General features: G+C 45.3%; 1 protein-coding gene across 5 annotated transcripts in view; it reads right to left on the bottom strand.

Moving 5' to 3' along the window:
• Positions 1-2,714: 2,714 nt before the first annotated feature.
• Positions 2,715-23,631, bottom strand: part of SYT6 (synaptotagmin 6) — a 94,889-nt gene continuing 73,972 nt past the window's right edge. For 3 of the 5 annotated variants that reach the window (XM_073320216.1, XM_073320217.1, XM_073320218.1), the window contains 4 exons: positions 15,957-16,077; positions 13,097-13,268; positions 12,229-12,379; positions 2,715-5,155 (listed from right to left, as the gene is read on the bottom strand). In XM_073320216.1, coding sequence (XP_073176317.1) covers positions 5,084-5,155; positions 12,229-12,379; positions 13,097-13,268; positions 15,957-16,077 — 516 coding nt within the window. In that variant the 3' untranslated portion in view covers positions 2,715-5,083. The other 2 variants (XM_073320221.1, XM_073320220.1) reach the window with 2 other exon arrangements.

Here is a 23,631-nt window from a genome sequence, read left to right as displayed (position 1 = left end):
CTGGGGAGCAGAGTCCGACCATAGGACTCACGACACGCAGGGTGTGTCCGTGCTGCCTCGTGAGCACAGCTCTGAAGGAACTGGCCTACGGACTCAGCACCCCACTTCATTGTAATCCTGTTTGGCCGACTGCTGGCCCTGGGTCTCACAGCTGTGCTAACAGAGCTGCTGATGGGGCTGTGGCTTGAGCTGCGGCCACACTGCAAACATGCCAGGACTTGGGTCCAAGGCTCAGTGGGAGTCGGGCTCTGACCTGCCCTGGTAGGTAGCCAGACTGATTTGTGTGTGGACAGAATGAGGTCTTGGCAGGGCTTAAAGACTCATAGAGTAGTTCCCAGTGCCTCCCCCTCCCCCCCGCGACATCCTCCCCATTCTCTGCCTACCAGACTGGGAAGGGGGTGGAGCTCTGCAAAGTGGGGAGGTCATGGGGCTAGGGGATTTGTGGGGGGAAGAGCATGGGGCTTCTGCCCTGCAAGGTGGGGTGGTCTAGGGGCTTTTCCCTGTGTGGCTATGTGGCTCCAGGCTTCAGCTACAGGGCAGGAAGCCCCCCCGGGAAGAATTGGGGCTCAGGGCTTCTGCCCAGCAGGTTTTAAAATATTTTCCGGAATACCACTCTGGCCAGCACCCCCTGAATTTAAGCTCTGGGTCCTTGGGTTCAAACGCGAGCCAGAACCCAGGCTCAGTGCCCACTGTAGCCATAGCCTGCAGTGTAAGCCTAGGGTTAGTGACTAGCGTTAGCAGAGCCTGTGTTTGTTACCCTAGGGCTTGCACGTCCACACCCATTTTTAACCCCCAGGTTAGGAATTGTTGAACCCTGAGCCCAGCCTCACTCCTCTCTAACAGCGTCTACACAGTTTTATATGGACCTGAGTCCAACCTCCCACAGCCCAGACTTTCTAGTGCCCTCCCGCAATGTGGCCGCTCTAGCCCTCTGTTCATGGTGTAGCGTGAGAAAATTTGCCTGCCCATCCAAACTTAACTGTCCAGAAGATGGTCCGTGGGCTTGTGGGATACTATTGGCCAAATTGCAGTGTCTGGCCACATCTACACTGCAAAGCAATAGGGCATAAAACTTGGGCTTGACTCAGACTTGGCCCCTCCAGCCCTGTGGGGGCCTAGCATGATAGCTGTGTAGACCGAAAGGGATTGGGCTTGAATCCTGGACTCACATTGCAATGTAGACCAGGGGTGCTGGAATTGCCGGGGGGGGGGGAGCATGGCTTTGCCACTTTTTACTGGCCCTAAAGGCAAGCAATGCGAGGGAGGAGCAAGCAAGGACAGAGTTGTCGGGGGGGGGGGGCGGAAGAGGCAGTGTGGGAGTGGGGACTCATGGGAGAGGACAGGGCAGGGGCTCAGGGAGAAGGGGTGGCATGGGGCAGGGCCTCAGGGGGAAAGGGTGGCATGAGGGGTGGGGGGGCACACTTCAGGCACCAGTGACCCCCTACTTTTAGGAAGCTTTCACCGCTCCTGGTGTAGACACACTCTCAGTGGCCCCAGAAGGCCCATCAGGAGATAATAGCATGCATGCATTGCAGAAGATTAACATAAGACCCTGAAAGCAGTGGGAGGCACTTTTTAACTTATGATAGCGACCCTCAACAGGTTCAATTCAGCTCAGACCGTGGTTTAGAACATAAGAATGGCTACACTGGGTCAGACCAAAGATCCATCTATTCCAGTATCCTGTCTGCGGACAGTGGCTGGTGCCAGATGAGTTAGGGGGAATGAACAGAGCAAGGCAGTTTATCAAGCGATCCATCCCCCATTGTCCCGTCCCAGTTTCTGGCAGTTGGTGGTTTAGGGACAGTCAGAGCATGGGGTTGTGTCTGTGACCATCTTGGCTAATAGCCATTGATGGACCTGTCCTCCATGAACTTATCTAGTTCTTTTTTTAACCCATATATAGTTTTGGCCTTCACAACATCTCCTAGCAAGGAGTTCCATAGGTTGATTGTGTGTTGTGACGTAGGACTTCCTTATGTTTGTTTAAAACCTACTGTCTCAGCATTTCATTATGTGACCTCTAGTTTTTTTGTATTATGTGACATGGTAAGCAACACTCCCCTATTCCCTTTCTCCACCCCATTCATGATTTTATAGACCTCTATTCTATTTCCCCCCTTTAAGTGTCTCTTTTCTAGACTAAGGGCTAGGTCAGTCTTTGTGTGGTCCATAGTGGTTCGGCTTTCCCTGCCTGTGAGTCACTATTTTGACCTATTAAAGCTTTTTCCTACTAGAAGACACAGGACACTACAGGAAAGGATATACTGTCCAGAAGGTGTTTGTAGGATACCACCTGGGCGGTATAAGCTATAGCACCAATCACTACACCTAATTCTGCACCTTCCCTGTACTTTCACTTCTCTTTTTAAAACAAAGTGTACGTAGCAGTGGACTGCAAAGTAATATGTTTTATTGGGCCAACATCTGTTGGTGAAAGAGAAATATTTTCAAGCTCTTCTTTCACCATTAGACGGGCCAATAAAAGATCTGACCTCCCCTCCGGTCTTCATAACATCCTGGGACCAACACAGCTACACCATCACTGCCAATATCATTGGATTGTCTCATTTTCAGCAGGGTGTCTTCACTCAAATTTAAAGTCACATAGGGGTCTTCGTGTGTGTGGTCTGATTGGCTGAACATCTGGACATGGATAGACACAGTCACTACTTTCCCAAGAGACACAAGCATTTAGGCCAGTAAAACAGGCATTACAAATCAAATCTTTTATTGAGTTTCTGCTCCTTTAGCATGTGGCACACAGAGTATTAAGATACAAAGTCTAGTGAGAAGTTAGGTATTTGTGCTTCACCGAACAAAGGCTTCCTCCTCTCACCCAGCAAAGATATACATACAAGTCTAGAACATTCAGATCAGTCAATCATGATGCACAGTATAGACTAGTGCATGGTGTGACATTTAGGGGAAATGAGGCTGAGCTGGAAACTGATTGCTGGCTCAGGTGCTTGCTAACCTGAGTCACCGTACCTGTACATTGGTGATTAGAGAGGAAGGGGATGACTGCCCAAAATTGTTTAATATCAGTGAAACAAACACTAATGTATTTAGCAACTTAGAGAACAGAAGTCCAAGATTAAAAGTCTCAAAAAGTCCATTTGCTGATAAATACCAGCTGACTTTGTAGGATTCAAAAACCTGGTACATTGAGATGTGGTAACATCATTTTCTGGATCTTGCAGGTAGTGGCATTAGCAACCATTCATTATTCACAACAGACTTTTACCTTGGTTTGAGATTTTAGACACTTCTCTTATTAAGTAGCTGCTTACAATTTATGGAAAAATTTAAAGTAGGGCTGTCAATTAAATCAAGAGATTAACACAAAATTAGCTACAATAAAAAACCTCTAATTAATCACAGTTTTAATCACACTGTTAAATTTAAACAATAAATATCAATTTATTATAAATATTTTTGATGTTTTTCTACATTTCCAAATATATTTATATAATTACAACACGGAATACAAAGTGTACAGTGCTCATCTTAATATTACATTAAAAATGAAACAAAATAGTATTTTTCAGTTTACCTCATACAAGTAGTGTAATGTAATCTATTATGAAAGTGCAACTTACAAATATAGAAATGTTACATAACTGCTCTCAAAAACAAAAACAATGTAAAACTTCAGAGCCTACAAGTCTACTCAGTCCTACTTCTTTTTCAGCCAATCGCTAAAACAAACAAGCTTGTTTACATTTACAGGAGATATTGTCAATAAGAAGCGGGCAGCATTGTCACCAGAAAGTGAGAACAGGCGTTCGCATGGCACTGTTGTAGCTGACGTTGCAAGATATTTACGTGCTTGATATGCTAAACATTTGTATCCCGTTCGTGCTTCCACCACCATTCCAGAGGACATGCTTACCAATTGAAATTCAGCATGGATTCTAGTATTGTTTAACAGCGCAATTAAAATTACGATTAATCACAACTTTTTAAAAAAAAAATCTCATGATGAATTGTGATTTTTTAAAAATTGTTTGACAGCCCTAATTTAAAGCTTTAAAAATTAAAAAAAAACTTGTTTATATTTTTTGTGCTCCCCTGTATTCTCTCACGCTGTACTGCTAAGGATCATTTATAAAAATAAAGATCTAGTGTTTATGCAAGACTTTCACCTGCTCCTATAACACATTTCCCACCTCACATCAGAACCCTGCTTGTGTCAACACAGTACTCTTCACTCCGCATCAGACAAGTGACGTCACAGAGGAACAAGCAGCAGTAGCAGACAGGGGTCGGGGGGAACGGATAGCTCAGTGGTTTGAGCATTGGCCTACTAAACCCAGGGTTGTGAGTTCAATCCTTGAGGGGGCCATTTAGGCATCTGGGGCAAAAATTGGGGATTGGTCCTACTTTGAGGAGGGGGTTGGACTAGATTGACATCCTGAGGTCCCTTCCAATCCTGATATTCTATGATCTATAACTGTGTTCATGCAAATGGCCCTAGTGAGAATACAGAAAATGGATAATTTTCCCTGAGGAATCAACAAATCTTCAATACATCACAGAAGGAAGTTTGGGGTACACACGGCACAAACTTTGAAAGGCTCATGAACATTTCTACGTGAATAAGAAACCTGTAAACATGTGGCTGAATTCAGATTGATCACAATAATAAAGAGCTGGTCACATGAAGTCTAATCAAGGCTTCTATTTATACGGTTCCAATCAGTCAGAAAATGCAGCAGCATGCTTCTCCCCATGCCTCTTCCCTGGGGCATGTCATCGGTGTTCAGATAGGCTGAGAAGGTCTCTGTTACTGGTCCAGCATTTTACACATTATTTTACAGACCAACCTCCCAGCTCATGTTTTATTCCATCTTCTTCCTCGGGCAGCAGATCCATAAAATGCAAACCACAAACATCATCTTGGGAGACATAACAGACCAAGACAAATTTGACCACAAAGTGTTTCTTCTGCCTTTACCTATGTTGGAACAACTAGGCCTGGAACGCCTCACTGGTGCCACTCAGCAACAAGTTGTTCAGACTGTAGGACAAGTGCAAAATAACTTTGTTTAGTTCCATTCTAGTCCACTGCTTCAGTGGCTCATGGTGTGGGAGGTGGCTTAGGAGATGGACATGAGCCTTGGCTGTCGAAGCTTGCTGCTCGGCCTTGCCACTGATGGGAGAGAAAAGCAGCACGTTATTTCCCTTGTCACGATCACAGTCTTACTTTCCACAGTCTCATCTGCTGCTGAATTAGGTTTAGCCTATGATTGTCTACTTCCATCACTTGGTCATTAAGACCTCATTGGTGGCAGCCATACCTGCCTGACACCACCTATGGGAGGTTGCCAGTGCGTTTTATTACTTTTTTAATCCTGAACCCCGGTGCAGAGACTGAGCATCAGCTAAATCATGCCCATGCTCCTTAGCTGGAGAAAGTTTTGCCCTCCCGCTGCTTCCCATTTTACCATGCAACTTATTTTTTTTTTTTTTGGTAATACTGAACGACAGCAAAGTGAATTAAATCACTGCAGCACAGAGAAATAATGAGACTCCACAGGACCCATTGCCGGAGCCACTTTTCAAATTGAAAATCAGATCAGACTGGGGATGGATGGATAGGTTAGTATGTAGTAAACACTTCATTGTCAGGGACTTCAGACCATAAATTATTAGCAATTTGTCTTTGAGCTATTAGTGTAGTTTAAAACCAGTATCACTCGAGCTTTTGACGTCTTGCCAGTCTCCTTCTCTCTCTCATTTTATTGAATGCGAATGACAAACTACATGTATCTCCCAAAGACTGCAGGGAACATGGTATTTCACACTGCACCTGCTCCTGGCTCCTGTTGCAGTGTTGTCCACCCCAAACCAAATCTTTCCTCTCCTGAGCCAGCAAAAATCTTTGCATGTAAATATTAGAGCTCAAAGTGCATGAAGTTCACATAAGAGAAAATTCACCAGCTGATTTGCACCAAATCACTGCAAATGAATGAATCCAGGCAAAAGTCACACCACCGACTGGCTTTGCCACAGGGTTTCCCTGTTCCAGTCCAAACGTGCAACGTGAATGTTACACTGTTTAGGAGGACCAATGCTCTCAACCATCATCCATGCACGTAAATCACCCTGTGCCATGGAAAGCATACACAGGACCCTGGGGAAAATCAACTTGCCCAGTAGGATCTGAGAGGTGCAGTTACTCACTTAAACTCTCAGAATAACTGTGATAATAAGTTCCAGAGTAATTGCTTCCCCAACCCAGTATAAACCTTGCAAGTGGCTGGGTTTACTGCCATAGAGAAACAAATGTGGTTCCATACCTGGTTGTGGCTCTCATGTCCACGTGATGTCATTGCAGCTTTGGCCTCTGATGGTCTAGTAATTCATTCCATGTAAAGTGGGTGGAAAACGCCATGACAATTATGTATGGGTGGAGAATTCGGATTCAGTTTCATTTAACACCCACTTTGCACAGGTATAAATGGTGATCCGAGATGCAAAGCAGTGGCCAATCAGGCCTTTCACCCATCACTTGCTACCTTGGAGGTACTGTCCCTTCCACGTGCAGTTCTCTCCTGTACTCTGTTATGCCACCAGCACAGGATGGCAGATCAGAGCTATGTAATCTCCTTTGTGTAGGATGGCTGGCTCCAAAGATCCTGTTTAAGACATGCTATCTGAATACACTCGCTGGCCTGTAAGAGTTCTCATTAATTCTTTCCCCGTTTTTCACTTCAGAAAATAAATGTTTGCTTTGGCCCAGGCCCATTAGTGAGAAGAATGAGTCAGCATGGGGAAAAGGCATCGTGGTGGGAACATGATAGTGACCAACCAGAGAGAAAAATAGTCAAAAAATCCTGCTTCCATGTAAGAGTCATTTACTCAAAGCCAGAGGGCTGCAAGTGTGACATCAGGGTTGCATAGGCCTTGGGCTGGTTCCTTGTATGGGGGGAGTTTCTCAGGACTCCCCATGTTCTTTGCAATGGGCACAGTCCATCTGCCCAAGAGGATCGGATGTGCTAATGCACAGATATGCCTGGCCGGATTGTGAGGTCTCCAGTCAGTGCTGAGCAAGTCACAGGGGAAGGTGTGCTGGCCATTGCCCATCTTGGCTCAGCTCTGCCTTTGCAGGGTACACTCAAATTAATGTAAAGCTAACATTATGCCAGCAGCAGACCTGCTTTCATGACTTATCTGTACAAATACTCATTCTGGGGAGGCAGGGGGCCGAACTGGGGGGTTAAGGGTTGGCATTTACTTCTTCTCCTCAAAGAGGACAGACCTTTTCATTTCCAAAGCAATCCACTACACAGCAGAGTGGGCATTTAATTAAAGGTCAGCAGAAAGAACTGCGTTAAGAATCAAGAATGGTCTCTCAGACCTAGGGTACCTTAAGGTAATAAAGGCATTCTCCTGTCCTGCCAGGCTGCTCACTACAACCTAAAGCCCCAGAGGAAAGCACAATGCAGATGTAATCTCAATGGTAGAATTGCCTCCAAAAAGATGGGACATCAGAAATTACTCCAGAAATAAGCTCTTGGTAGAGTTTAGGATGTGCCATTGCAGCATTTCTCCTGCTTTTACATTGATAATGTTATCTATTCTTAACAGTGAAGGAAGCTCTAGTGAGACCAGGTCAAGTGACCTATGTGTCTTGAGAAACCTCAGGATAATTTTCCCTTCTCTTAATTAGAGAAGTGAGCCATTCTTTCTGTAACAGCCAGGGAAGTGTCAGTTCTTGGAAGGCCAGATGGACTCAAAGGACTAGAGGAGATTGGCTTTGCATATCATTAAAGATGAGCAGTTATCCTTCATTATGGACTAAATCCTGCTCCCAGTGAAGTTAAATTATTTCTCCAGAAAAAAGTTTAAAAACAAATAAATGCCCAAGTGCTGAATGTTGAAACTGCCTCGTAACATTGGAGACGCATTTTATACTGGGCTGGTGATATTAGGTGCTCCGAGACAGAGACAAATCTCCACTTTTCACTGTTTCCTTTAATGTTCCTAAAAATACTCTGATTTTTAAAAATCTCTTCCTGTAAACATGGCTGTTAAAGATCCTGACTGACTGATGTCAGGAAGTATTTTGAGGGAGACAGCAAGGCATGAGAAAGTAATTGGAATGGCTGAAGCATACCTAGTACTGCAAGGGGAAACTCATCAGATGCTGAATTGTCCTGGATCAGCGTGTTGGTTCTTTAGCCGTGTGCTGATGATTGTAGGAAGCGTGTGTTAGGTACCAATTAGTGCAAGGCACTGGAAAGCAGGATTCCTGGGTTCCATGACCAGCTCTCTTGAAGTTGGTGTGAATGTGGACAAGCCCCTTAATCAGTCTGTGCTCATTCAAAGAAAGGGGGAATAACACTTCCTTACCTAATAGGGGCCTGTAATTAATTAATTACTTTAAAGTGCTTTGAAATCCTTCGAAGAAAGTCACCAAAGAAGTGCAAGCTTCTCACTTACTGGCAGCAAGACAAGAGTGAACGGAGCTGTGGCTATTGACAATGGTTCATTGGAGATCACCACCATGAAAGAGGGAAAGGGAGAGCAAGGACTTGGCTCATGCAGACTCAGGCCTGATTCACCATTTTACTACTCCAGTGCTATTCCTGCAGGAGCCATCCGTGTAAGACTGATGCAATGGCTGGGGGAACCAGGCCATGCAGCACACAGGTTCCTCTTGTTGAATAGTCAGGAAATGCCAACGGGAAGGCAAGAAGTCCCTGGAAGAGAAATCCAGGTTTTACACAACTCTGGAAGATTGCCACTGAGAAGCCATAGTGCAGTGTTGTGTCTGGAACACACACCAGCAGCTGGAACTGTACAGGGATGGGCAGCAGCAGCCTTGGAGGAGAGGAAACCTGGGGGAGGGACTAGTTCATTTCATTAAAGAAAGTCCTTCCTAGCAAGGAATGTCTTTTTCTGATTTATTTGAGGTCTGTGATCTTAAGTCCAGAGTGTGACAGGAGCACCTTTTAGACAGATTTCTGCCCCCTCCCCACAAAATAGGCATTAGTTGAGTGCAGATTAGAGAACGTATAACAATTTGCACATGTGCAGTCAAATTGGGAAAGGAAGATGAGATGGCCGGGAGCTTTATCTGAGAGGAGGAGGGGAAAGACGTACAGAACTGAATGGCATAAGTCACTTCAAATTCCCCCAGGTTGACACAATTTTCTGTTTTACAATTTAGATCACTTTAAAAAAAAATTCAAATTGGTTTCCTTGCTTTTGACTTAAGATCCAGGTCTGCATTTGGAAAGAAACTGTCACATGACAGATTGTTCCATTTCTTTCTAAAGTTGTTGATATTCCTCATATTCAGAGGGAACACATGTGGTGGACGGAGAGAAGGAAATCCAGAACTTGCTTAGTCTAATGGAAGCTTCCTAATAGAGACATTGCCCTGAATAGCCTGGTTATTACTGTTCCCCACAATAATGCAAAGTAAGCTCACCCAACCCCAGAGGGCAAGAAGGGGAGACAGCGGCTGCTTCATTGTGACAATTCACACTACCTAGGTGTTTTCACCAGAGGATCTTTCGATGCAGGTGATGCGTACCGAGTACACTGGATAGGGACATCTCAAACGAGTGCCTCTGTCTTGAGAAGTGTGACCAAAGATTTGAGTCATCAGCTTTGCTAAGACTGTACATCATGAGAATAGAGCCAATCAGCTCCCTTGTTGGAAAGCTCAGCTGCACACACAAGATCTGAAAAGGCACACTTGCTGACAAGCTCTGGGAACAAGATACCCAGCATTTATAGGAGAAACTTTTCATTTGCCACCCACCTTGTTTTCTGTGAATTGACGTCTGCGAACATGACAGTGGGTGATGCCCAACACGACACAACAGACCATTAAGGAGCAGGAGGAGGAGGGGGATGTGCAAGGATGAAGCAGCTAATTCATCAAGGCATTTTAACAACCTTACCCATCTGTTTTACACAGGGATTGTGTCCTGACCTCCTGAGAATCCTCGATAGGAAAGTGATCGGCAGATCCAGCAGGGGGGCAGCAGAGCTATTTTTATGCTCCGAGGGAGATTAAAGACATCTTGACCCTAAACGCTCTTACAAGACTATCTATATTTAGTGCAACAGAAAAAACATTTCCCCAGTAATTGCTGCTTGGGACTCTGGTAGGTTTTTTTGTTGTGTTTTGTTATTTGGTTTTTAGATATGTCTGTGTACAAAAGAGTTGCACACAGGCGGGCTAAAAAATAGACACAAATAAGAGATGGTATGATGGCATAACATGATTTTGGTAATTAATTGATCTTTAAATATTCATGGTAAATAGGCCCAATGGCCTGTGATTGGATGTTAGATGGGGTGGGATCTGAGTTACTACAGAAAATTCTTTCCTGGGTATCTGGCTGGTGAATCTTGCCCACATGCTCAGGGTTCAGCTGATCGCCATATTTGGGGTCGGGAAGGAATTTCCTCCAGGGCAGATTGGAAGAGGCCCTGGAGGTTTTTCACCTTCCTCTGTAGCATGGGGCACGGGTCACTTGCTGGAGGATTCTCTTGCTCCTTGAAGTCTTTAAACCACGATTTGAGGACTTCAATAGCTCAGACATAGCTGATAGGTTTTTCGCAGGAGTGGGTGAGATTCTGTGGCCTGTGTTGTGCAGGAGGTCAGACTAGATGATCATAATGGTCCCTTCTGACCTTAGCATCTATGAAAAGGGACCATTTGCTTGCTTGCTGGCTGTGTGTAGTGGGTTGTGGCAAGAATACAGGACTTGATGATGCTGGGCTTTCGTAATTGTCCCCCTGATCTGCCCAGCATTAGGGTGAAATGATGCATTTGATTTTTTGTTTTCAACATTTGGGTGGCCCAGCAGTGGGTTTTGATTTCCATTTTAAGTGGGTTTCATATTGTGCCTGTTTCTTTGAATTTTCCTGTAAATAATTGAATTTTTCCTTGTTTGTTACCAGAAATTTTATAGGAACTGAGCCTTGAAACTGCAATCTGGGTCTTAAATATAATGGAATAAAATCATGCAAACTGCCAAATGGAGAAATGATTCTATCCTCCTGCATCAGACATGACAGCTGGAACCAGGTGCTGTGTGGCTGCTACTGATACTGCAGAGGAGGTTAAGCTTCCTGGCTAATGGATCACTGAATACTGCATATTTATCCTGAAACTTAGCAGCCACTAAATGCCAGCCCAGCAGACAGGAATAACTCCTATATTCCTGCCAGAGGGGGTGTGTGACATGCTGCAGTTTTAGCCTGAGTGCTATATTTCACAGCACAGCTCACCACCCAAAGTCACTGCTATTGTCAAACAAATTCCATATCAGAGATGATTCTGGGTCTGATTCTAGTCTGACTTGCACTAGTTTTACACTACTGACTCCTGATTTACGGTATTCTAAAGCATCTTGGTGATAGATGACCAGGTTTCAATGGACACATACTGGTTCAGGCCACTGCTGTGATCCATGGGGACCAGCATCTGGCCACCAGCAGAGCTCAATCTCTGACACTTCAGAGGACAACAAAATACTCCTTATACCACACCTAGCCATTGGGCAATGCTGCATAGGAGGGGAACGCTGGCTGTCCTGGCCCTGGCCAGTGTGGGGATGTTATCGTCTTTATTGCTTTAGATGGCATAGCTGTAAATGGTGGCTTTGTTTATCATCACTAAAGTGCCATTGATGTGCCTGGCACTGTGCAGGTTGGCAACTGCATCTCTAGGGATTTACCATCCAAATTAGACAGATAGCAAAGGAGACCAGAAGGCTGCGGGAGGAAGGGGAGGAAATGGAGAGCGAGGGAAAGGGAAACCTTGTGGATGGTCAGGACGTTGTCCAGCCTTTTCAAGTCCAGTGACCATACTGAGGGATACAAAGATGCAGCGAAATGCTCTCCAAAGATGTTTGGAGCAGTTAAGAGTAGAAACATGTGGTGTGCCTGGGGTATTTATTCTGGATCACAGCAGTGTTCCCTTTTCCGGTCTGTTCTCTCAGATTAAAAAAAAAGAAAACCACAAAAACAACCTGATCTGTAAATTCCATTCCTTTCCACTCCTGCTTGCCAGCCAAGGAATTATGTCAAGCCAGAGCAGAGATGCTGGTTCTCTGGGGTCCACCTCCAGCAAAAAGCTCCACTCAGCCCATCTCAGAAACTCCCCAACTGAGAACAGAAGCTTTTTGCAATCCTTGCACCAGCTCAGCCATGCGTGGCACATGCAGTCAAAAGGAAGTAATTGACTTCAAGCACCTCTTTGAAGGATTTCTTCACCTCCACTAATGGGTGCCAGTGTGCAATCGGTTTGCGAGGGTATGCCAGCATCTCGTTCCAGTGGTCTCGGCCCAGGCCCTCGGCATTGATCCCCACACGGCAACCTCCAATGATCTCATTATGACCAACTCTGAAAGGCAATGGGAAAGTGGCGTAATTATTTTGACTAGAAAGCGTATGTGCACGTTGCTTATACAGCCATACTGCTTACAAGTACTGGAAGTTTCCTGTGGACTGCTAAGACAATCTCTTACTATCTCTTGCAACGTGTATGCTGCTCCCAGCACAGTGGGGCCCTGATTGCAGCTAGGCCTCTGGGAGCTACCAAAATATAAATAAAAATCATGCTGATGGTTTTATCCAATTACAGGCCTTTTGGGATTCTGTATGTTGGGCTGACTTCCAGACTAGGTCAACAGACAGGATCCCAATGGATGTGTGTTCTGATAACTGAGGAGTGAGAATAAGTGCTTGGGGCTCACTAATAAACGAATCCCTCAGAAACGAACGGCTCCACTTTGGGGGAAGTGGTTTGCCTTCTAACAGGGATGATGGCTCAGATGAAATGCATTCAACACTCTGCAGCTATGGGGCATATTGTGCTCACTCAAGGAGAAAATTACTTAAAACCTAAGGATCAGGTTTATTGTTCTCATGTTTCTAGCAACATAATTATCCATAGCATTAAATGTCCATGACATTTTGCAATGCATCGTTATGGGATGCATGTTGACAGAAACTGGCTGTGTAATCCAGGCAGCAATACCAAGGCGATTTGGAATGGAGCATGAAAACCAGGCCGAATGGGCTTGTCCCTTCTTTCTGCTCTCCAGAAGCTCCCACCTACCTATCATAATCCATGACGGAGATGAGCAGGCTAACTTGATCCATGTTCTCTGGGGGAATATCAAAGATTATCGCCTCATTGTAGGTAGGATTAAGAGTGTTTTTCTTAATGGTGGTTTTCTTCTTTTTCAGCCTCCGCCCATCACAGAGCAGAGACACCTTGACATACGGATCTGAGGAAGAGTGGAAGGGAAAAACCTACTGCTTATGGAGGATCATTTTGTCCTATAGGAGGTAAATACAGTGCATAACACCACCTCTGTGGGATGTTTATAAGAGGCCATTCCACACAGCTAATTTATTTTAAAAAAAAACTCCACCCTTTTCTTCTACCTGCAAATATTCCAATTTCTGTCCCACAGCAGTAGCTCAGGGCTCAGTAACATGAGTGAGCAGCAAACAGATTAAACAAGGGAGGTTATTTTTTGCTGCAAAAAGAAAATTTATTTAAACCCATATTCTGTAGAATGCAGGAATGGCATGAACAAGAATCCCATTCAAATTTCCCTGGTTATAGCGATAATTATAAGACATTTGACCTGACAGAACTCTACTTACTTTGACCAAGGGGAGAAGGGGCCCCAAAAGAACTGCTCTCTTCACCAATTCACCACTGGGAAGTGAATGTGTAATAAACTCAGCCCACATGGGTCATCATCAGGGTTTGAAACCAGGATCTTCAGCACCAAAGTAAAGCCTTCTACCCCTTTAATTAAAGGAGTAACTCCATGAAGCTGGTAGAAGTAGTAGACTGTTATCCTGTAGTGGACCCACTAATAGAATGGGACCCAACATGCATTTTGCCAATGAGTTACACAGGATATGTAGCAGCAATGACTCATTTCTCTGCAACGATGAGACAGTTCAGCTGCCGTCTGTATCAGTTCAGAGTAACTGTCAGTCTCTTGAGGAGAATCTTTCATTGTACTTTTTCCCCCATTAGGTTTCATCCTGACATTGCCTTGATACATCAGTGTCTAAGTTACCTCAGGAAGGTGCCATGTGCCTACCATAGAATCCTCACTGTATTTCCAAGTGGAGGGAATGTTCCACAGAACAAGCCAGCAGTGTGCCAGTTTTCACCTTCATCCCACTGCTTTCAATCCCTGTTTAGTTTTTGTCATTTTACATTGTCAGCTCTTTGGGGAAACCACCTGGTCTTCCTACCAGTTTGTACGGCTCCTAGCACAATGGAGCTGAACTGAATCTGCAAATGCATCTGATAATACAGCAACCCCAAAACATTTCCTGAAGCAAAAACAACAACTTCAAACACTTGTAGAACAGAGTAAAAATGTAACACAGCCACCTTGAAGATCAAAATATGAAGTGGAACTTAATTTACAGAGATCTTTTGCTGCTATAGCACTGTGTGTGTGTGTGTGTGTGTGTGTGTGTGTGTGTGTGTGTGTGTGAGAGAGAGAGAGAGAGAGAGAGAGAGACAGACACACACACACAGCAGGTACTCAGCATACAGTCTAATTAGATACAGCAAAATGCCTTTGTATCTTAGCCAAAAATATCCTATTTCTAGGACCATTCTCTAGGAAAGTTTCCATAACTTGCACATACAAGTTTATTGTTTTAAGTGGCGAGGAAATAAATGGCTGTCACATCAGGGGCCTGATAGCAAGAAGTGGCATTTAACAGCCCTTTTTCTTGGTGCGAAAGGGCAGGGGGAAGAAGAGGAGGTAGGGAGCTGTCACTTGCTTCACCAGTGGCTGGTTTTGGCAGAGTGCCTCTAAGTTACGAGCACAGCTTGGTTGCTGGGTAGACTGCTGGGGAAATCTCAATGCATTTTGAAGTTCCAGTAAATAAACAGCATGTTATTGCAGAGCTACTAAGCTGCCTTCCATCTGAAACTGGGATTCTCAGACATTTCACACTGCAGCAAGTTCCATTTGAGCAGAGCTGAGTGTGCTCAGAGATCTCTTCAGTTAGTGTTACTGTTTATTAAAAGAAAAGGAGTACTTGTGGCACCTTAGAGATTAGCCAATTTATTTGAGCATAAGCTTTCGTTATGCTCAAATAAATTGGTTAGTCTCTAAGGTGCCACAAGTACTCCTTTTCTTTTTGCGAATACAGACTAACACGGCTGTTACTCTGAAACCTGTTTATTAAAAGGTTTGTCAGAAGAATTCAAGTACTTCCATTAGACCTCCAGGTAAGAAACTTGGCTGGCTTTCTTGTTAAACACTAGTGTTTGTGCATGGTGAGTTCCCAGGCAAGATTTTGGTTTTAGGAACTATGAACGCACAAAACCTTGCTAGTTGATTAAACTTTCTCACACTGGAGTGCTAGGGCAGTGCTTGGAGTGGAATTCCCGGTCACACACATTTGCTCATCATGGGTCAGATTATTCAGGCAAATAGTCTAGATTCTGGCAACAAGTGGCTAGCAGAAATTTCCATAGGTGGAGGGGAATGTCCTTGCTAGCAAAAAGCGGCTGGAGCCAGTGCCTGCATCATTCCCCAGGCCCCGGGAGTGCCGAGAGAAGTGGAGGGACATGTCTGAGCTCCAATCCACCAGGACCGCACTGTTGTAACTGGTGATGCAGCACGACATGCCCAGCAGAGAACGAGGAACCATAACTGTCCCCACTTCCCTGGGCTGAGTGGTGCGTGGCTCCTGGGAGGATCGAGCACCCCTCTCATTCTCCTGGGGCTGGCTTTCCAAGTTAGTTTTATTTTTAAAGCTTTGTGAGTACAGCTCCATATCTGTCTGCACACACAAACACCCCACACCCTTTATCAGGGCACCTCAGAAACAACACAAACTAGCACAGCATCAAAGCCAGCAAGCTGCCAGGTGGGTTAAGTAAAAGGGAATGACACTAACTCTTTGAGCAAATGAACACATACCTGAGTAGCCGGTAATATCCATAGCTTTAAGATTCCTGCATTTAATGACTGTTAAGGTGAGGCGACCTGCAGTTGGCAAATAACAAAGGGAAAACATGATCTCTCCCAGGTCCACGCTTTCCTTTAATAAAAGAGGGGACAGAGCATTAGAAGTGTGTAAGAACCAGCCATGCATCAAGGTCAGTCCTTTGCATTTTTTGACTCTTTTACCCATCTTTCCTTTTTCATTCTGCAGAACTGCTTCACTTCTCTCTCACCCCAGAAACCCACTTCTGGGGAATGCATTTTGAATGCTAGCAGTGCACCTGAATTAGATACCATGGACTAAAAAGCTTCCTGTTCTCCCGAGTTAATATCTGTTGGGGAAGTCAGTATTGTTTAAAAATCCTAATTTTGCAAATATTCTCTGCTCAACCCAGGTTTCTTGTGAAAAAGAAACCAGTCGGTTTCCTGCTCAAATTGCAACATATCCCAAGTTTCTCTATCTCATCAATGTGTGAGAGGCAAGGCAGATACCATAATGTCCAACAATGCTTCAGTAGACAAGCCTCTTTGGATAGTGGGCAGAGACTTGGGGAGTTAGTCTGAATTCTGGGCAAAGGCTTTTCTTCATCTGAGTCAGTTTGCCTGTCTCATTCTGTTTTACTAACTGACACAAAGGGGTCAACATTCTCCCCCACCCCTCTACAACCACTGCTCAGACCCCTACATTGGTTTTATTTGTAGTGTCTCAAGGAGTCAACTCATCTTATTGTGGTAAATACCTGCCCGGATGTTGCTTTTCCACTTGAATGAGGATGAGCCATTCCACTTGAATGGCTTGAATGAGCTATTTGAATGAGGTTCACTAGAATTCCTCTAGGTGGCGATGGGACCCCTCCCTTTCCTCAGACTCATCCTTCCACATCTGTCCTGCCAACTAATTAAATCATTTATGGAGCGTAATGAGCCAGGACCCACAGGACTCCCACGTTTGGAGGGGCGGGAGAGGTGCAGAGATAACACTATCAGCTCAGCCGTCACTGTTCTTCATGAATCCTTGCAAACTGGATTGTATTTAAGTCAGCGGCTCCAAAATCCCATTTTAAAAAACAGATGCTATATCTCTTCTGACTCCAGTCGCTGTACAAAACCCCATGCTGAGCACCCAACATCAAGGGACAGCCATTATACAGCCATTAAAAAAATCTCAGGCCAGGCCAACCACAGCTTCAGTTGGCTAAAAAACTGTATTCTAACTGAGCTGAGGTGCTTCCTGTGACCCTAGGCTGCAGCCTCTGACCCTATCCGCATTTGTACACCGCATTACAGCGGCGCCTGGAGAGCCTAGCCAAGATTAGGGCCCCATTGTGCAGGGCACTGCCCGTACATCTAGTCAGAGACAGCACTTTCAGTCTTAACAAATAAGACGGACACTGGATGGGAGGGGAAACTGAGGCCCAGGAAGAGAAAGTGATTTGCCCAAGCTCACCCAGCAGCTCAGTGGCAGAGCTGGGAACAGAACCCAGGTCTTCTGATGCCTTATCCGTGCCCTGACCACACAGATGGGGAGATGCCCGTCACCATGACAGCGACCCTTGACACTGCTTATCCTGGGCAGGACTGCGGCACATTATGCTATTTGTCAATCTCATTAACTGATGTATGTGAAGCTGCATTGCAGACAGCCTGGAAAGCACGAAGCATCCAAACCAGACTGCAGGCCATTACAAACATGCGTTACATACCACACAATTCCTGCACCCTCTGGATGGGACACAAGGTGATTTTCATTTGCCTTCCTAATTTGGTTTCACTGGCCTGGGATATCGTCTTGCCCTAGTACTGTATCATTTGGAGAATTTCTTTGGGGTGTCATGTGCAAACTTGCTATTAGCTGGGACATTGTTCCTCACAGAGCCAGGGAACTGTCCCTGTATCAGTGTGGTGGTGGTTCCCACAGAACACCACTACTCCACCTTGCTCATCAAGGTGACATAAGCTGCACATCACAGTATTACACTTTGCTTGGGTTTGATCTCAGTGAGCGTATTAGTCTGCCTAATACACAGTATTTCTACAATGGAGCCCAATTCCCAGAAGAGGGTTTTACCAGAATAGTTCATTCTAATCAACTTGTGCAATCAGGCTGCATTACTCATGGCTGCTAGTGGAAAGCCTAGCCATTTGCAGATAGTGCTTCTAAGGGCCTCAGGGAAGGGCCGCCTATGTGACAATCATAATTCAATCACAAATCTTCCCTAGCGTCTCTTTCATTTACTGGACTCTGCTCATTCCCTAGGTCTAACACCTAGCCACCCAAATCTTGCTAACTGTATGCTCATGAAACCAGAAGTGAACAGGTCAAAAGGCTACTTCTAGCTAACCCTCACCTGCACAGCACACAGAGCTCATTAGTTACTTTAAGTATGGATGGGGTAAATGAGGTTTTTCAGCAAATACAAGGAACTGGGACTAAAAAAAAAAAACACTGAGCAAAGAGGCTGACAAGCCCGCATCTCTCAGAGTATTTAGCTTTCCTCCACTTTGCCTTTAAAATTCCAACCTAACCTTCCTCTGCTGTGGAAATTGCCAGGCAGTAAATCTGCCAGTCAGCTATCTGCTCTTTTGTAAAGGGGCACCATATGTTTTGGTCTCTTTTTTACCCTAACTAGAGAGGCTTTGTGACTGGAGAGTGGTCGCACGGCAGTGTGTCTTGGGGGGAGTGGGGGAGGAACAGAGGGGGGCCCGGCCAGCCCGTGGCCAGGGATTGAGGCCCATAGCATGCACTTGAACTGCCTAATGCTTCTGGTTTAATTTCTGAAGGGCACCGTGTTTGGAACTTCCAGATTGTAAACAGCTTTTCAAAGGCTCTTGCTCCTTGGTAATGATGATGCGAGGAGCTGGCTCAGGATAGAGGCAGAAGGAAGCCTGCTGTCTTGGCTCCTTTCAGGAGCAGCACTGACTTGTTGGTAGAGTTGAAAAGAGTTCAGTTACCTTGGGAGCAGCAGTATAGCGCTGGCAGAATGCTAGTGGCCACAAGAGGAGGAGATGTTGCCATTCTACTAGTGCTATGCTGCTGGGCCACTAGAGGGCGACAGGTTACTACTGCTACCACTTAAACATGCCTTATAGTGTTAAGTTAAATAGATTGAGCTCCTGGAGCCTAACAAAAAGAGGAGGTTAATGGCTGCCTTGATTACGGTCGTATGGGGAACAAATATTTAATAGGCTCTTCAATCTCCCAGAGATTCAGACTGGAAATAAGGTGTATGTTTCTCATAGTGCGGGTAATTACCCATGGAACAATTTACCAAGGGTTGTGGTGGATTCTCCATCACAGGCAGTTTTAAAATCCAGAGTGGGTGTTTTTCTCAGAGCTCTGCTTTGAGAAGGATTGTGGGGGAAGGTCTCTGGCTTGTGCGGTACAGGGGGTCAGACAGATGGTCAATGGTGGCCTTGGATTCTGAATGGAGCTGTTTCTCTAGCTGAAGCAGTAAGAAGTCTGGTGCAGCTCTGAAGTTCCTAGTTTCCAGCCCTGCTGACAATTCATGCCGGGAGAGGAAGGCAATATTATACAAAGAGGATTTTGGTGGCTGAAACAGAGTTTCAGCAACAACAAGTGTTGGGTGCTATAGAGAATCAGAGATTCTGGATCCACTACATCCTTATTGTACAGTAATGTGTGAAACTGGAGCATACTAAACTCACAACTGAGGAGATGCTTTGCAAATTAAGAGACTCAGGGAGCTGATGCAGACCTCCAAAACGTTGTTCTTTCCAGCCCGGCTTGCTCTGCCAAAAGCATGCATTCTTTCCTTAGCATTGCTGGGTTTGTGGATAGCTTGATACATAGGGGCAGGTGGCCTAAGCATCAGCAGTGGGGAAGCTGGCTACAAACAGAGCTACTGGGATGTGTTTGTCAGATGCTCAGACTCATTTGAAAAAAGAAAAGGAGTACTTGTGGCACCTTAGAGACTAACCAATTTATTTGAGCATAATGCATCCGATGAAGTGAGCTGTAGCTCACGAAAGCTCATGCTCAAATAAATTGGTTAGTCTCTAAGGTGCCACAAGTACTCCTTTTCTTTTTGCGAATACAGACTAACACGGCTGCTACTCTGAAATCAGACTCATTTGTAACCCCACCCAAACAAGGCTTCTTTTGAGAAGAGACTTGAGCCAGCAGAGCTAGACAAGGCAGAAGAGCACATACCAGAGCCATTGCCTCCTATGACACCAGTATCCTCAAGACTTGGAGCCTGGCATTCAGAGGCAGCAGAGGCTGCAATTTCGTATCCGGACCATAAAACAATATAGTATAAGTAAATCACCAAATCTGCAGATGCTAGTTTAAAAGCAGGTGTGGACCCAACAGCCAGCTTCACATATTGGTAGTTCCTAGATGTAATTCTGAGACAGTGAGCACATCTGCTTCCCCATTAATACAATGGGGCCCCATCTCCCAGGAATGCTGTGAGGCTTAATAAGTTATTGCCTGCAAAGTGCTGGGAAACCCTGGAGTGAGGGGTGCTCTGTAAAGGAAACTGCTGTTTTGAGTAAAAAGAAAAGGAGTACTTGGGGCACCTTAGAGACAAACAAATTTATTTGAGCATAAGCTTTCGTGAGCTACAGCTCACTTCATCAGATGCATTCAGTGGCCGCATCTGATGAAGTGAGCTGTAGCTCACGAAAGCTTATGCTCAAATAAATTTGTTAGTCTGTATTCGCAAAAAGAAAAGGAGTACTTGTGGCACCTTAGAGACTAACACGGCTGCTACTCTGAAAGCTGTTTTGAGTGTTTCCATTGGCTTTTGGGATGCTGCTCTGGGCCAATGAACCTGGAAAGCTTTTCCTCAGGCTGACTTTCCCCTAGACTGTGAGCTCCTTGAAGCAGGGACCATGTCTGGAGTGTTTGGAAAGTGTCCACCACATAGGAGGTACATCCCTGAGTAATAAAGCATGGCCCCAAATAGCTGGCATATCCCCAGGGTACAGACTGACAAGAGTCTAAGTACTGATTATGCCAAACTTTGAAGTTTGGCTTCCAGAACCCGTGTCTATTCCTCTTCCTTTGGATGGATGGATGCATCTTAAGACTTCACTAACTTAAAATCCTCATGTCCCTACCAACCACATACAAGGGAAAGCCATGGCCTGAGATTTCCCTCTTCTGAATGCAGGAAGCAGGAAAGAAACATAAATGTCCATTGCTTCTAAAAATCACTAATATTTGTTCGAGTGATGGAGAAACTTGTGTGTCTAAATACAAGCAGCAGCCAGCTAGAGAGCGTCTGAGGATATTTCTGTGGAAAAGACCACGACTCAAATTCTTGGCATGGACAGGGAAGCTCTGATGGGAATGCCAGCTCGAGCTGTGCCAATGCAGAACTGGGGTTTGTTCTGAGATGTAGTGATCCCATTTAATGGGTGTCTCCCTGCTGAGAGGCTCCAAGCCCACCTGGACTAGCAGGGTGCAGAGGGAACTCTGCACAAACACCTGTGGGTTTCCAAAGCATGATGGGATGCTGCACACTCTGGGGTGGTTGCTGTGTTTGCGACATCCCTCCATTGTGTGTATCTGAGCTGAAGAAGAGTGTGTGTTTTTCACTCTGAAGAGCAGTGGTATGGTATGAGAGAACAGCAAGTGTGGGCACTGAGGTGTCTTATGTGAGACTATAATAAAACAGACTTTGATGCCAAAGACAAGGGCGGCTCTACCAATTTTGCCACCCCAAGCAGTCACCACCGAATTGCCACCGCACCCGAAAGAGCAGCGGAGCTGCCATGGAATTGCCGCCGTGGGACACGGACTGCCACCCCATTCTGAATGCCGCCCCAAGCACCTGCTTGGAAAGCTGGTGCCTGGAGCCGGCCCTGGCCAAAGACAGGGCTATGACTCCTCCAGACACAAAGGAAGTGAACAGACCCAGCCAAAGTGATGCTTTCACCTCAGTTTGACGGAGTTGAAGCAGGTAGAGATTTCTGAGACACTCTGCAACTGTCCTGTTCTCTTTGAGCACATGCAGGACTTCTACTGTGTAGCCCCTGATTCCACAAGATGAGTTATTGATTTCGGGGATCTACCTTCAGCCCTGGGTATCATGAGCAGCCCTTAGCTGTGAAGGGAGCATAGGACGCAGGCAAACACCTTTCAGTCCATTCAGGAAAAATTACTTTCTTTTGACAATATTTGCCCAACCTTCAGCCTCTCAGTTGAGCAGTTTGGAGGGGCTTGCTGGGAGAATAGAAAAGTGCACTTGTGGGCAGCAGTCACAGGAGGGGGTTATTAGGAATTACACCAAAGCCAAGGGACATTGGCTACTCCATGCTTGGATTCTAAAAACAGCCTATAAACTACTGCAGATTTCCCTTCTGAACAGCACTGCATGCTGCACAGCTCACACTACATTCTGTGAGCAACAGGATTTCACTGATTTATGTGAACGTTTAGGGTTAGTAACGCCTATGGAATCTGCATTTACCGCCTCAGTTACATTGTTCCTGTGCAGTACTCATGGAAACACCTGATGCAAGACAGGATATTTTCTGGAAGAGACGTGAAGATGAAAGGCTCTATTTCGGGCATTTGCTGGCACACAAATTCCTAGTTTACAGGGTTTGCTTCAGAGAACACAAACTGTCCAATATATGGCTGCTGTTAAGACACCCAAAACACAGCCCATTTCCTTCTTCCAGTGGGGTGACTGTAGGCCCAGAACAGCATGTGAAGGGTGAACAGAATGAGAGAAGCGCTTTTCTGAACACCTAAAGGCCTTCCTTGGAAGAGTCGCTTTGATTTAGCATTTGAGATTGCACCGAACCCCCGATCCTCCTGGATGGCAAAATACACCCTGTGCCAAGGGCCAGCACCAGGCTTCCACACTGCTTCTTAGGTGGTCAGTCAGCATTTGGCTGTCCCTCAATGCCAGCATACATTTCACCCTGGAGAAAGCTGCCCCGCACAACCAGCTTCTCTTCTTCTTGCAGTTTCTGGAAGACTATCTTTCTCCATGTTCTGATTTGGATCTTCATAAGGAAGAGATGAGATTTTCCACATCTGGCTAGAAGGTAACCTGCCACCTGTCTTCTCAATCATGTAGAATGAGTTGTTGGTAAGATAGCATTTACGCAGCCTCACTTGGATAGCTCACATTAACCAGAGCAATTCACTTTAACCTACCTAATTCAATGTGCTAATAGCAAGCTGCAATTCAAATAGACTTAATACTGTGCTTTTTCAGACAAAATCAGATACATTAACATGCGCTTTCACATTAAGACCTTTCATATCACTGGAGAAGCTGGCACTGTTTGTGGTAAGAGGGCCAGAATGGATGTTATCCTGGAAGTCTCTTTCACAACTATTTGGTTTCAGGGTGGTGATGGGGGTGGCAAAACTCCAGGCAAAGGCTCCAAGCAAAGGATTTTGCCTTGATTTAGAAAGTACTCAAGAGTCTGCAGTACGTGTAGGAGTCAGACAAACCCTGCGACCTGACAGCCTGGCATTCTAACGATCTGCATCCAGCCAGCCATTTGCCTGGAACAAATAAACCCACCAACTTATTTTGTAATAAAGCTAATTTCTAAACTCAAATATTTTTGTTCCAGGATCAAGGTCTGAAGTGAGTGACACCGCTCTAACTGGTGTCTGTTAAATGTGTTTTATTCTGGAAGAAAAGATAACATTGGAGGA

The sequence above is a fragment of the Lepidochelys kempii genome, chromosome 21 (assembly GCF_965140265.1).
Source record: "Lepidochelys kempii isolate rLepKem1 chromosome 21, rLepKem1.hap2, whole genome shotgun sequence".
NCBI classification, from domain to species: Eukaryota; Metazoa; Chordata; order Testudines; family Cheloniidae; genus Lepidochelys; species Lepidochelys kempii.
Note: the sequence above shows the minus strand (reverse complement) of the source record. Positions and strands in the feature narration are given on the sequence as shown.